General features: G+C 40.7%; 1 protein-coding gene across 1 annotated transcript in view; it reads left to right on the top strand.

Annotated features, from left to right (window-relative positions):
• The window catches only part of LOC139690729 (discoidin domain-containing receptor 2-like), a 335,984-nt gene that overhangs the window by 232,570 nt on the left and 87,570 nt on the right, over nucleotides 1-15,844 (top strand). Inside the window, exons 5-7 of the mRNA XM_071588251.1 lie at nucleotides 6,114-6,261; nucleotides 6,514-6,693; nucleotides 8,514-8,647. Of these exons, the coding sequence (XP_071444352.1) occupies nucleotides 6,114-6,261; nucleotides 6,514-6,693; nucleotides 8,514-8,647 (462 nt within the window). The remainder of the gene's footprint in view (nucleotides 1-6,113; nucleotides 6,262-6,513; nucleotides 6,694-8,513; nucleotides 8,648-15,844) is intronic.

The raw sequence follows: 15,844 nt of genomic DNA, 5'->3' as shown, positions 1-15,844 counted from the left end.
CGCTTGCTTAAGTCGAGGATAGTTTAGATTACGAAGACCAGGTGTTCTTAAAATATAAATGGAATTCAACTGCAATACTCAGGAAATAAATTAGAGCCACCAGGGAGACGATAAAAACGCAGTCACATTATTCATGCGATGTTCAACTAGCACCACCAATTATTCAAAAGGTACTTCCATCTTTCGCATGGCATAACCTCTCCTTAGGCATTCCGCCAATAAACCGTAATCGCTCCGCTGCGTTCAAAACATGAAAAATTGAACTCACGTCAAGACTTGGCTGAAACTTCTTACGTGCAGAGGTCAAGTTTCTCCCAGCGGAGGCCAGAGTGCACTCAGACCATATTACGGCACGCAGTCGAACTATTCCAATCACGATAACACAATGTAAAGGAGTAAAAATAAATAAATAAACAAGAACAAACAGGATACCTTCACTTTAACGTGATATCTCGGGAAAAAGGGCGGACACATTTCGATTCTTCTTTTTTCCTAAAAATAATCCCGTACCTGCCCGTGCCCCTCCGACCGTGGCAGCACCGATGATAGCGGAGCAAGAGAGCGGAGTTGGGGAGGGGAGGGGGCGGTGGAAACTGCTTGACGTGCACCGTCTTTCATTTGTTGTTTCGTGCCTACATATGCTGCCGAAGAAGAAAACTCCACGAGCACCGGGAGTAAGGCAACGAGAGTAAAAGAGACAAAAAGAAATAAGTGATAGGGCGGAAGAAGGAGAGAGAGAGATCTTCCCTCACGACGAGTGACGCCGTCAACCCCTTTAGAGACGCTGGGGGGGGCGGAGATCCGCGGGGGGGAGGGAGGAGGAGACTGGTGGAGGGAGAGCGCCTCTGGGGAGGGGGGAGAAGGAACTCCCGCAGAAAAAGGGGATCGCGCACGTCCCACACTCTTTCTTCACCTTTCCCTCCCGCCCTCCGCCACGCCCGCCCCACGAATCCCCTCCTCCTCCCAAAAATCGGTTTCCCCTCTCCCACGCATTAATCATAGGCGTGCCACAAGAGCCCACCTCCCACAGAAAACGTTCGCTTCGCTCCGCTCCCCGCACAACCCCCTAACGGCACTTCCTTCCAAAAACCCCCAAAGACACCCGCCCCCTGCCTCAACTCGACCCTCGGCCACCCTCTCCCATCGTCGTAACTATTCGCCTCCCCCCCTCCCAATTCCACATCCTTCTCTCTCTCGCAAACCCTCCTCCCACACTATTCTACTTCCTCTCGTTCCCAATCCCACCGCTTTGGTCTCACGTAGGCACCCATCCTTGCCTCATAGCACGAGACCGCTTGGCAAGCAGATGAGCGATGGTCACAAGTCGGAGCCACGGGATGGAAAAGGTTGGATGACATGGGGGCAGGAGGGTGACGTCCGAGGGAGAGAAGTGCGGTGGGTGGGAAGAGGCGGTGGTAAGGAGTGGGAGATTTTGGGGGCGGGAGATCGGGAGATAGAGAGAGGAGAGAGAGATAGGCCAGCCGGGGGTGGGGAGGTAGGGAGACGGAAATCGAGCTGACAGGTTGGGTAGGTTCCGTCTGCCACGATACCGTGAGCAAGGGGGGAAACCATTTCCACCCCATCCCCCTCATCCTTCTCCGTGTTCTCCCATTTCCTTCTCTCCCACCCCTTTCTCCCTTCTTCTCCCTTCCCTCCACCTCCTCTAACCCCTTCCTCTTTTCGCCCAGTTTTCGCATCCTTACGGAATTTTTCCTGTCTCGAAACTTAAAAAGAGTGATTATTCCTATTGAAACTACCCTACCCTTCGCAATAAATAATTTTTCGCTCACATGCTGTTTTTTCTACTTGGGTTCATAAAGTATACAACCATCCTTGATTTTTCAATGGAAAACTGCTGATATTTTTTTTGATTATTTTATCGATGCGACGGATAATATATAAACTATGATTTGTCGGATCATGTAAACTACTTTATGAAAAATTGAACCCCATGGCCACTTGGAACCTGTACATATACCGTAAAGTTTTAAAAAAGGGCAAAATGGAATGATTATTATATTAAGGGTTTTCGAAGAACTTTATATGTGAGAGGCACCTTGTGTTTACACAGTTCTTTTAAATAAAACAGAGGACATTAAATATATCGCAGTTCATTGTCTGAGAACCTGTTGATGAGTTATTTCATGTTTGAATTCGGATTTCACAATTGTTTTAGTATTTTTAAGAGCGCAGGAGAGACTGCGAAAAATATATTTTGCCCATTATTCCAAATGTGGCAGACAGCATGGTGTCATCATTTCAATATGAGGAGACTGGGACTTTCGTTTTACTATTCTGATGAGGATCTCGATACGTAGTTTTATTAAGGAGGGTGTCTAGCCAATTGTTTAAACTGCTGCTAAAAATTTCAAAATTTCGATCTAGCTAGTGTGATCGAAATTTTATTTTGATGTAAAGCCTTGATTTACGTAACTCTGTATTAAGTAAGAGCATTAATCCACCTAATTCACGTTCGTTCTTCGGTTGCTAAGTTTTTAAGGATGAGTGAAAAAATCATACAAGAAAAGAAACTTTTAGAAAGGGATATTTGGATACCGTGAAATGCCAAAAGGTTTTTCTGACACTAAGGATTATCCTTAACTACTTTCGTTTCTAATGGATCTTATTTTTTATGCCTACAGTTCCTATTTCTGAAATATATTAATTAAATTCAGATTGAACCGGGTGGAATTGAGTATTAATAGGGTTGTACACCCACGATCAAAGGAAGTATTTACAATGTACAATAGTATTGCCATCCTTATCCATCATATTAAAGCTATACAGACATTCCCTGTAATGTTATTCCCAATATGCTCGATGACTATTTATATGACTTTAATTATTCCAGGGTAGAAACGTAAAAACCACGTCCTCCGTAGAGCCTTAATTATTCAATTTCCTGCTAGGACTAATTCATTGATAATTGAAGTGGCATGGCAAATTTAGTCCTTGGGAAATGTGCTCCAAAGAATTCGAATTTAATTTTAATAAAACTACCGACCAAAAAAATAGAATCACCAGCATTCACGAGTTCTGAATGAAAAAGAATCCTTTAAATTTGAGAATTCAAGCAGCAGATATCACTTTTCCGATTCAAAAAAAACCTTTGTGATTTATTCGTTCTATCCCAGCGGCTGATGAAACAGTTCATCAGGTAGACTATTTTCATTCTAGTTTGTGGGAGAGATCACACAAAAGAATAATTTGAGAGGTGGATTGCAGTAGCGACTGACTTGCATGCCATACAGCTGTATCTCAAATTGTTCCTCTTGTTGTCTAGACGACTAACTGGACGGGCTATACCTGCCATCAGAGAGTACGTGTTGAACCCCCGAAGGAAGACCCATAGCGTGACGGGATTGTTGATTGGTTATTTGAGATAGATGGAAAGGGGGGAGAAATGGGGGAGCGGAGGTATTGTCAGTGGGGCGTGTTCCAACTATGTCCAATGGATAATTGATATCGCGCTCTCGTGGGAACCCCATATGACAGCACCATTAATGTGTTAGACGATAAACGGCATGATTTGAATTGTAATATGATTAGTAAAGATGAGACTGTTCCGAAGTAGATTGAAGAATATTCACTATTTCCTTTATCTTAACTTTCCCATAATTAAAAATAATGGTCGCGGCCAACGCTCTAAAGATTGATAGTGATTCACTTTGTATTTTATCTAACGAAATCAAGTAATATCTTCCTCTAGGCTAAATATTTTAACTACAAAAATACCTCGAGGAATTTCAGAGAGTATGGTTAATATACATATCTTCCGATGTCGGCGTGGTATTTATTTCATCAAACAGAGACTTTTTTTTAACACATATCTGATTTACTAACGTAGGTAATCACGAATTGAGATTGGCTTAGGTTTAAGTTGAATTTTTCACGTCAGGAAATCATTCATTTTTCTGTCTTAAAAATTTTAATAGCAGCGCATACCACTGACACTATAGAAAATATATTCCATCACGCTATTTTTTAACAGTTTAATTCACGGAAGTTTGTGAATTAAAACTGTGAAAAAGTGTTGATTTAAAGCAATAACGTTTTAAACATAAATAAAAGAATAAAAAATGCTCAGCGTCTATTCTCCGAGAAGATAGGGTTCTTATGAGAATTATTGCCTACTCGAAATGTCTAACATTTTTTTAGAAGAGGCTCTAATGTCATCGCGTGTCCGGTGCCGAGACTTAACGTGGGACGAGACCACTGGACGTTGACTCAACAGCGTCCCTTGTTTGAAAAATGACCAGGTGGTAGCAGAGCCGAAATAAATGACGCGAAAGGGTAAAAGGGTTGTGGTAGTGAAAGAGGGGACAGAAGAGTGAGTGGGAGAGTGTGGCGCCGAGTGCTTGGAACGATTCAACGCACTCTGCCAGAATATTGTCGCAACCCCATTGACGGTAAAGCTCATATCTCGCTTTGAAAAAAAATTCATTTAGGCATCAAAAAATGTATCTGAAGTACAAAATGAATTGAACTACATGTATTATATATTGTATGTTAAATAATAAAAATCGTCTATTCAGCTACTAGATTTTCAAAGATTGCTTCCAGTTGCTGGATCCGTGATGTACTACTTCAGAATCTTCGGCGTAAATTCTTTTCCTGGAAAATACATCCCTTTTCTCAAACAAATTTGTTTCAACTCATCCAATTGTTTCAAAGCGATAGACGCACTCTGGTACCATATTTCAATATTAACGAACATATGTTGAAAAAACAACTTTTATATAATTCATAATATCAATTATCTCTTAAGATCGTTTGAGTAATTGTATTGATTACCAGAATAAAGTTATTCTCTCGGAACTGAAATGAACATTGATTGACCACTGTTCATACTAGTTGAGTCGACTATTGGTTGTTGCAATGACAGAAAATAAAAGAAAGTATTAATATTATAGTAAGCATGGATTCGTTTAAAATAACTCCTTCGGCGTCTCCATCGAAATATCTCGACAAGAAGCACCACAAGTCCTCGCACTTCGAGGGAAGTGTGTAGTTGCGTGACTCAAGGAATGAGTTACGAGCACCGGGTGCGCGTGTTGATCTTTGGCACGGACGTGCGGGGGAGGAGTGAGTGCGGGGAGTGACCACGGTGAGAGGGGCGTCGGGATAAAGTGGGGCGGAGGAGGAAATGAATTAAGGGGAAAAATGAGACATGCTTAAAGGAGGACGTGTTTCGGGGGCAGAAGGGAGGAGGGTATAGGAGGAGAGGCGGGGGAGCAGCGGAGGAGGACGAAGTGAAAGGGAGAGGGAATTACGCTTCGACAAAGGAAAATGAATCACTGTGGAAACCTACATGCTTGCCGGATCGTTATATTTTCCTCATCTTTCATAATAGGGATTTCTATGTCGTCTTCCTATTGAGGGAAAAACGTTTTTAGACAGAGTTACACCGAAAATGAAGGTTAGAATTTTGAATTGATTCAAAATTGAATTTTGATGTTATACATCAATATCATAGGAACTCCACATGGTTAACAGAAGTTGAATTTAGATTCATTGTAAATAATATTTTATGACGAAATCAATAGTTAAGTAAAACTATTGGCAAAGTTTAGATGTTAATTTCGAAAAAAAAATATTTTTATGGCCAGCGTTTCCAAAACTGGTCTCCTTGAACATACTCGTGTATTGATGAGAATGAATACGTAGGGTAACTTTGGGTGATAATTTTAAAACCTGGAGTCATAAATGTAAATATGTCATCATTTCAATTACATCACCTTTATATCGTTCTACTTAGCATGCTATGTCGTCACGCACTCAGGATATACTTCCTATTTTTCTGGAACACACGCAAAATATATTTGACACATCATTTCACCTACGAAAAGGACCTTATTAATAACGAGTAGACATTCAGTTTTCGAGAAAATTTATAAGGTTACGTTGTTAGTGCAGCATTTCGTATTAGTTGTATTTTTTATCTAGAATTAATAAGCTTACACAACTTTATAGATTTGTATATAAAAATTTAGAACAGGGGCAGGAAGGTGATCGAAGAAACTTACCAACATAATAAAAGAGTAATAAAACCCAAAATTAATCCAGTTACGTCTTGAATTCCAGTTACATTTGTTCAATTTTTTTTTTCGCAGGTGATCCAAGGAAATGCCAATACATACCTGGAGGCAAAGAGAAAACTAGACCCTCCAGTGTGGGCCAACAGGGTACGCTTCCTTCCGTACAGCTACCACCGAAGGACTGTGTGCATGCGAGTGGAAATATACGGATGCTATTGGAATGGTAATGAATGAAATGCATACTCATAAATTGTATCTTTCGTAAAGGCATATCTAGTACAGATTTCACATTATTATTGCACCTAGGCCTAATTCCCTTAAAGAAACCTAAATCTCCCTCAAATTCGTCGTTATATTCTCACTTAAAAGTATTTATGCGATTTATTTAAGTATTATAAATATTATGTGATGAATTTCATCCCAAAATTTGTGAATTGCGTTATTAAATTAATCTAATGTGGACTTATTTTTTCAGATGGTATCGTGAGCTATACAATGCCACAAGGTGATAAAAGAGGCTCCGGTTGGGAATTCTTTGATGCTACTTATGATGGCTTCTGGGATGGAGAACTCCTTCGACGAGGTCTAGGACAACTTACAGATGGAAAGATTGGTCCAGAGAACTTCAAAATGGGCTACTACGATTACGAGAGAGGTGAGTGAACAATATTAAATATTACAGAAGCACATAAGCACTATTTCTCCTAACATGTCGGCATGGCGTCACCATACTTCCTTAGGCACTGAATGGCCGGCCATTTATAGAGGATGCACTCCTCTATTTGTAAAAATAATATCAACCATTACCATTATGGGTCGTCACTTGCCTAGATAAACGGTACCATTTTTCATTAATGAAAGTTAAATGAAGGCTGAATGAAGATCAAAAGAAGAAGAAAAGGTCTAATGATGTAATAATATTTAATGCCCGTTTGATCAAATGGCCAATCATGCGACGTCGCCAGTATATGCAATGTTGAGAAAGGTTTTAAGATGCGCTAAACTAATAGCCCTCAATAAACATAACAATTTCAGGTTTAACTGTACGGAATTCCTTCATTATGAGGGTAAAAAGAAACTTTGCACTTCACGATAAAGATTTAGTGTTTCACGACTATGGTTTCGATGCTGCGCAGTATCGAAACCATGGTCGTGAAATATTAAATCTTAATTGTGCAAGTGTGAAGTTTATTTTCACCCTCATAATAGCCTTCACTTTCAATTGCTATCGTTTTTGGTACTACCGTGCTCAACATCAGAAGATAACTGCATATATTCACAATGCGGAGTACGAAAGATATGTACCGATTAATTTCAGTGGCAAATGAGTTTTACGTAAGTTATGAATCCATCCCTATTACTTCCTGTAAGTAGGAGGTTTGACACCTCGTATGTTTATAATTAGATTCTGGCATATAATGACTAACCATATTCATACCATTCTATTAACAAATTTACCCTTTGTATCGAAAGAGTGTGCAACTCATTAAAAGTACATCAAAGCGTAGTAGCATGGAGTGCGATTACTGGCTAGTAATGAAACCGCGACATACAGAACAGATTGGGTAGTCAAGATCTTTGGAAAATACCCCTATTCTTCAAGTGAAGAGGAAGAGAGATAAGACGACTCAGCGGGAGGTCTTTTTCTTTTTCCTTTTTCTGCTCAAGTGTGTCTCCCCTCTCTGCCAGGGGCTCCCAGAAACCCTTTTGTGGGCAAACGGCAAGGAGAGCCTAAAAAGGATCTCTTCAGGGTCTTGGGTGAAGGCGGGAAAGCCAATAATTAAACATTGACTCACGTTCTCGTGAAGGGAAGCTCCTTACTTTAGAATCTGGAGCACACTCGACGGCGTATAAAGGAGACCACTTTATTGGACGAGACGGAGACGACGAGCGTCTGTTACATTCCCTCTACACTTTCCCTCTCTCCCCCTCGGCGCCAATCACGCGCTGCCGTCCTCTCCGCCCACCCCTGCTTGTGTCTTGCTTTTCATATTATTCAGACCACAGTTAAAGGAAAATTTTGATATTTCAATTATTTGCCCACTCACCACAAGAACGCACTTGCCTTTTAGAAAGAAAACCTCGTCAATTTTCACGGAATTTCGTGGTAAGCGCTAGATTTTGACGAGCATCGTAAACTACAACCTATGAGCTTCCGCCTGTCTTTATGGAAATCCAATATAATCCAGATGAAATTAACTCTGATAAGATATTCCAATTTACTTTTTCAATTTGATGTGATTCCCATTTTAGGTCAGGGTTTTACGGGTGGAGTTGAACAATCATGGGTTTAAGAAAAAAATCCTGACGCAGAGAGTGCTTGAGGAAAATGCAGCTTCCTTTAAAATGGCTATTAATGACAGATAGTTCCAGTTCCTTATTTTTATAGCATAAAGATGGTTTAATTTATGAAATTTTATGAAAATTTATGCCTGCAATATATTAGTAACTCTCTCTCTTACTTCTTTCTTTCAGGGCAAGGATGGGTAGGATGGCGAAACGACACCCGAGGAGCTCAGCCCATCGAGATCAAATTCGAATTCGACCGAATACGAGAATTCACGGCTGTTCACATATTCTGCAACAACCAGTTCACTCGAGATGTGCAGGTAACTAGAAATTTAGCATGCTGCATTCAATTCTTGCTATTACCTTATATGATGCACTTATCTAGTGCAAAATATTGCCGAGACAACTGCGTGAGAACTATTGATGTTTCTTGTGTTTTATTTACTTCGAATGCTCTAAACAAAATAATTCAATGAATTATATATTTGAATAAATAAATAAATGTGTGTGTGTATATATATATATATATATATATATATATATATATATATATATATATATATATATTTAATATCTATTTCCGAAATTACTTCTTGGATCCAGAAATACGCACATTAGGTAGATGGCATCTTTTAAGGGGTATCATAGGAAGGATTGAAAGGTCATAGAATTTCTATTAATTAATTGCATGTATTCCTACGGAAATTGAATTTCCTCACGGAAAGTGATGTAAGGAACGTAGATAATTTAAATGCTAACTGGTGTTAAATAATCTCATCCAAAGTTCCCTCAAGTGGAATTGTTTTCATCGTCCGTCGTTATCTGATAAAAAATCAACGCTAAAGTTCTTTAACATGTAATTTGAGCCGCCAAAATACTCTATTTCTACAGTGAAAAATTTCAGATGAAACCATACATGAACCCTCTGTTTGAGATTGATAGCATTGTAATAGATGTGCTTATTAGCCAATAGCAATTACCTATGCATACATATAAGCAATCGCGTGCGCCTCATCCACGAATTTAAAAAATACTGTTAGTATCTTGCCAACCTAACCTAATTATTTCTTTCAGAATATATTCCATGTATGCAAAGCTACATGCACATATTACCTGGGTTCAAAATATGCGTGTTTACTCTACAATTGGTGCGAATTTTCAACACCTAATCAAATATTTATACAGATAGGCATTAAAATTCTTTAACCACGTTTATGTTTCTCTCTAATACCGCATACCTAAATGCTTCTCCAAAATACAAATTTAATTAATTACCTATGGTTTCCACTGCTCCGGTAACGGTTTTTATATTCTCATCAAGCCCAAAATTTACTTGCCTACGTGAATTGAAAAGAGTAGGTTTTACTTGAAATAATACAACTAAAGGACTCGGTTGTTTTATTGAAACAACCGCCGATCTTCATTTATATTAAAATGAAGATCCGGCAAGCTTGCCATTTGAACAGAGAGCCTCCATTTCACCGCAAACCGGGAGGTGGAAGAGTTAGATGTAGGCATTTTACAAAAAGTCGAAATGACTACTGTTTGTGAGAACGGTCAAGCAAATGGGAAAAAGGGAGAAGTTGAGCGCGGGAAAACAAAAGGGCAAAATGAAGCCCTCACTGGGGCGCTGATGCTCTCGAAGAGCTAGGGGATTCTTCAGTGAGGTCTACATCAGCGACAACATATCATCCGAATGTTTGAGGTAAAACTTCGTAATCCTCATTAGAAAATCCGATTGCGAAGGAGTGTTGAGAACGCCGATCTATGAGCCTCATGAACCGTGCCCTGGATTTCGTATTACATGTATAATCCACACTAGGACATACTGACGGATGAAGGGAAGTAGGTATCCGCAGTCTGAAACTCTGGTCCCTAAACTGTTTGGGCAAAACTAGAAGAAGAATTTCCATTCCACGATATGTAGGTGTCACTGATTCCCGACCAACAACCTATTTTTTTCCATGCGGACGGCACAGCGACAATGAGTAAAAAATTGTCGAGCATGAGAACGGTCACGAGTGGAAAAGTAGAACTGTTGAAACGCACGGGCAGAGAGGACACGCGCGCAAAAGGGAGTAAAGGGAGATGGTCGACAAGGAGGGAGGGAGAATGGAGAGTCCGAGGAGAATGAGGAAAGTATTGGGGACGAAGCTAGTAGAGGAAAGAGTGGGTTTGAAAATTGCGAATGAGACTCCCTGAAATCAAGGCGATGTCGCCTTTTGATCCCGCGTTCCAACGCCGTTCCCAGACGTACTGTCTATCGCTTCGCCCCTCATCTCCAGCGTAAAGGTCTTTGGTGACCACCACCGGGCACTCTCTGCGAAGAGCCGAGTTTCTTCAAGGAATGAGAGGGAGAGAGAAATGGAGATGGTGAGAGCTAGAGAGAGAAAGAGAGAGGGAGCAGTCGGCGACTCCATTGGGGGGAGAGTGGCGAGTCCCCTTCCGTCTCCGTTCGCCGACTTATCCCGGTGTCCTCCCTCACCGCTGCCGCACACACCCCGAAGGGTTGCGCGGTACTTCCACTTGATGCCTCCCCCCTATCCCTTCCCCTCGCTATTTCCCATTGCCCATATTGACGCGCCAAGTACGCTCGGGAGACCCAAAGGGAGTGCCACGTTAGGGAAAGGGAGGAAGGGTGAGCGGGAATTGGTTGCGTGAGTGAAGTGGAACCTAGGGGGAGCAAGAGATCGACGAAGATGAAAGGAGACTTGAGAGAAAAATATATGGGGAGAAGATGAAGTGAGAATACCCACGAGGGAAGTGACCAACCTCATTATGAAGCGAGTTTCACTATGAGGAAACAATTTTCGGGCTAAGCAGACATTGAATTGATTTAATAATTCAGATACAAAATACCTGCATATGATAAGTGAATGGCTAACGGAAATTGGCACATTATCTGCCACCTTCGAGATAGTTTCAGAAAATGGAAATGGAAAATGGGTTCGCTAGAGGCACACCATTCAGAAATATATTTGCTACGATATATGTGCGAAACAACTAGAAATTCTGCTTGGAAAACTAAATTTTGCTCTGCAAAAAATGAAAAGAAAACATTTGAAAACCTGTCGCGATTCCAGGCTGAAAGTAACAAGAAATTATTAAGGAATAAAGAAAATGACATAGCGGTAATTACACGATTATCTAAGCATTCGGTTCCTTAGGCATTGCTCCGAAGAGGCAATGGTTAAGGAACGGAAATTTTGTCCTAATGATGACTGCTGAATGATAACTGATGTCGATACCCGACGAAATAAGTCAAATACAGCTTTCAATAAAAGATCTTTGCTAGAAACCGAACTTACTCGTGTAAAATCAACCACAAAGGACGACAGAAAGAAATTTTGGTGAATTTTTTGGGACAATAAGAGTAAATCAGCAAATATCCTATGGTACTAAGCGAAAATGAAATGAACGGATGTGTGGCCGAAATCTTCCGTGAGGTCGAACATACTTCCGGCTATTACTAAGGGGAATTTTCATTTTCTCGTCTCATAAATGTTGATTTTTCACCACGAAAATAATAACGGCTCCATAGAATCTGCCACCAAAATCCATAAAATAAAACGAAACTACACTACTACTCGTCAATTGGTAAAATGAGGAGACGAAACTCAGCATGGAAAACGGAAAGGTAGGGAATAGCGAGGGAGACATGTAACTGGAGAAGAGTTAAAAAGCGAGATTTGAAGTGGCGAGTGGGAGAAAACAGGAGAGGCGAAGAGGGCGTCATTGAGAGGGAGAGAGAGAGAGAGAGAGAGATGGTGGTAGGTGGATATGTAGGGAGCAGGGGAAGGGGAGTTGGCAGAGGATCGAAAATACGATTTTTATTTCTGACGGCAGAGGTTGGGGTCGGGAGAGAAGAGAGATATGGTATTTCAGGAGAAATGGAAGGGGGGAAGATGTAGGAAATATATAAAAATAATAATATAACGTTCGTTGAGAGTGGGAAGAGGAGGAAATACCTTCAGATATTCCCCCATCCTCCACCATCCCTTTTTCCCACTCAACTACTCTCACCCCCCCCCCAAGTTCCCCCATCCCCTGGTATTTTATTTTAGTTTTTATTTTCATACATTCACCCGCAAACCCTCCCCTCTCTCGATGGGCAACCGTATGAATCCAATGCGTTCAGTTTCCCATCCATTTTCAAAGGCGAGAGCGTAGGTGGGCGGGAGTTGGGAGGCTTCACCGTGCGCGCCAACCGGTGATCGACTCGAGTGGGTATTGAAGCGGGGTCCGCTACGGGAAGGCACGATGGACTGGGGATCACGTGGGGATGCGATGCAAGATGTCGGCGATGGTCGATGGGAGATGGGTGGCAGGCAGTTGTGTTGAAAATGGTAAAGAAGGTGGGTAGATATTGATGAAGAGAGAGCAACAAGGGTGGAAGGAAGAAGAATGGATTTGAAATCAAGAGCATTGAGAGGTCTGCGCATGGCGTCTCTGCGATGGAGCAACGAAGGAATGTCTGGTGAAAGTGCACAAGGTTGTAAAAAGTAGATATTAGACCCATAGAAATAAGCCGTAGAATTCCATTCAAGAAAACAAAATCATTTATACGTGTCAGTGGAATTTGAATGAGAAGAGTGTATGCTGTTTTTAGCCTTCTAGGAGTTTGCGAAAAATCTCTCCTTTACCTGTATATTCACATGGACCTTTACTAACATTTATTTACACAGATACTAATTAATACACTCAGAATCAAACGATAAATTGATTAACCCATTTGGAAATCATATTTTCACAAATCAAAGCCTGAGGCAATCTCTCTTGCGAAATTACTACTAATGCATGGCGAGAATCATGAAGAACGATCATTGCTTTGTACAAAATTTGAATGTTGACGTACATTTTTAAATGTGTATGCTGTGCCGCGTTACTTGATACAATAAAAATATTAAATGTACCATATTGATCGTCAAATATGATTTCATCCAGATTAAAAACCTCATTTGGATCTTAGCTTCCAGTTTACAGAGTCTAAATCACTCAGAGGAAAATATATCATGGGAAAGTTGTGGTAGAATAATACAGATATGGCGATAAAAGTTAAAATCTGTTCAAACTATTTCCATGCGGTCTTAAAATATGGTCCAAATTAAGGATACTCCAAGAAATGAGTGAACACTAAGTTCATGTTGATGCGGTTAAACTTGTATAGTCTCGCTGTAATATAAGCACCAAGTATGCACCACTTAAGTTTTTAAACAAACCATACAATACGGTCAGTGGAGTCAGTTCTTGTGGGATGAGTAACACTACCCCATGAACCTTGTATGCTTTGTGTGTCCGTGTCAGAACATGTTAGGATATGATGAAAGATATACGACGGGCTATCTGAAATAAGAGATATGGATCCCGGCGCACAGGGACGGTAGGATCAGAAGGGGGGATGGCAGAAAGACCGGAAATTAGCAGATTCGAGCGGCAACCCTCTCGAGGGGGGTTGGGTACTGTCGGAGCTCACGCACCAGCACCATCGTCCAGCGAGAGAGCCTTCCCCTCCACGGTCCCCCACCTGCGTCCCCAGCATACATGCCTATTTCAATAAACCCCACGCTGGCGTATTACCAGCTAACGCACTCGCCCGTCATTCTTGTCGGCTTCTTACTCTGATTAGACTTTGACAGAAATCAGCCAGACCTATTGATTGAAAACAGCGCCTTGACGCGGAAAACTATTTATATTATACTTTCAGGAGATAGGAGCATGTCATTCCCGTAACTGAAGAGTTTTAAAGTGTGTCGTGCAGAGTTTTGAAAGTCATTCTCGAGGCGAGCTATGTTCGCCGCGCCTCAATTCCCTTGATGAGTTGTTCGAGCACAAATTAAATCTTGCCTCGACCCGATTCCAAGCCTTTGAGAAATTCTTTTGAAGTCGTTATTGGCGTGTCATTGACGCAAAAAAAATGGCTCAACAATTGCTATCTCTATACACCAAGGAAGAATAAACTCGTGACCTAATGAGTGCCTGAGTGCTGTTCTGGCGTGGAATTCCATAAACTAGAGGAGCTCGCATGCCACACGCTTAACTACCGCTGTCCTACATATGTCACGCAACAAACGCTACCGTATCCCTATATGCAAAAAATCAACTTCGCTCAACTGGTTTGATATAAGAAGAGAAAAATTATCCTTAAGGTTCGTAAATCTGTATTATATATAAATATAATCTTTTACCAAACCCCATCTAGCAAATTTACAGCTTTTCTAAGGTTGCTATAGTACGTAGGTTTCATGAAAACCGATGTTTCCATCCACCTTGCATAATGTAATAATATTTCTTAGGAATTATTACGCAAAATTTATGTAGATCTAAAATGGATTTTTTGGACACCGGAAATAGGTAATTAGATTAAGTGCTGAGGAAATAATTAAAAATATTTTCTGATACCGGCGAAATTGGAAGCAATTTTTAATGGTTATAATCTTTTAATTCCGTAGAAGGATGTTGCTCTAATGTATTCTGACTGCTCTTAGCTTTCAATCTTGTAAACTAATGTTCTGTCCAGCCAGAATGTTGTGGACGCTTGCAAGATTTTTTTTACCAAGTTCATATTTATTTAAGTGAAGGGACGCATGTTTCCCTATATTGGAATGGTAAATTGAAAAATGAGATTATCCTCCAAGTAATTGTCCTCGATTGTAGAGAGCCAACTGGACATAATATGATTCATTCCAGAAGACGGCAATATCAGGGCCTTTGAAAACGAAGGCTATTAGATATCAAAATATGATGTAATTTCTCATCGTTCCGATTTTTCCGATTAAAGGAGCAACAATTAAAGAAAAAGGAAATCTTTAACCTTTCATTTTGGAACGATGCCCCTCGGATATAGCCTGTTATACCTTCGAATGAATACAAAGCAAAGGAGTGTGTGCTCAGAAGATGGGGTGGCAAGGGATAAGTAAGAGGAGGATGAAGGTAGAAGGTGGAACCGGAATCTCCCTTTGTGTTGTCTCATTCAACTCCCCCCTTCTCAGCTGGTCTCTGTTCGACCCATTGTCTTCATCAGGGTCGAAACACAAAGAGACGTTGATAAGGGCCAAAGAAGCGGATGGAAGGCGAATCTGGGGGCAAGTACAAGACTAATTCGCGAATTGCCTAGCCGTCCACTTCTATTTCGTGTAATTTGTTGCGCGGGGTACACAATTTACTTCTCGTTTCTTGACTGGATTACTAAAAAAAACATTAAGTAAGCTTCAAAAACTTGGATACTATACAGATTTCTAACCGAACCCCTCTGGAGTCTATGTATTATAGACAGATGCTTACAGTCAGGGGAAATAATAGTTTTACACGTTTCATTGACTAATTTTTGGAGAAATATTTCCTTTTGGGTGCCTTTCAGCTAAGCACAACAAAATTTCCTTGTCACAATAACTCAATAAGTTTAATGAACAGGATGAGCAAATGCATTAATATTTCTCCTTGAGATACATATACCTGCATTAAATCGTTTTTTTCCATTTTCTATAAACTAACACGTGAGTATTACACAGCTTACACGT

This window comes from Hetaerina americana, unplaced genomic scaffold (genome assembly GCF_022747635.1).
Source record: "Hetaerina americana unplaced genomic scaffold, ioHetAmer1.1.p SCAF_3, whole genome shotgun sequence".
NCBI classification, from domain to species: Eukaryota; Metazoa; Arthropoda; class Insecta; order Odonata; family Calopterygidae; genus Hetaerina; species Hetaerina americana.
The sequence above is the reverse complement of the archived record's forward strand: the minus strand, read 5'-3'. Positions and strand labels throughout refer to the sequence as shown.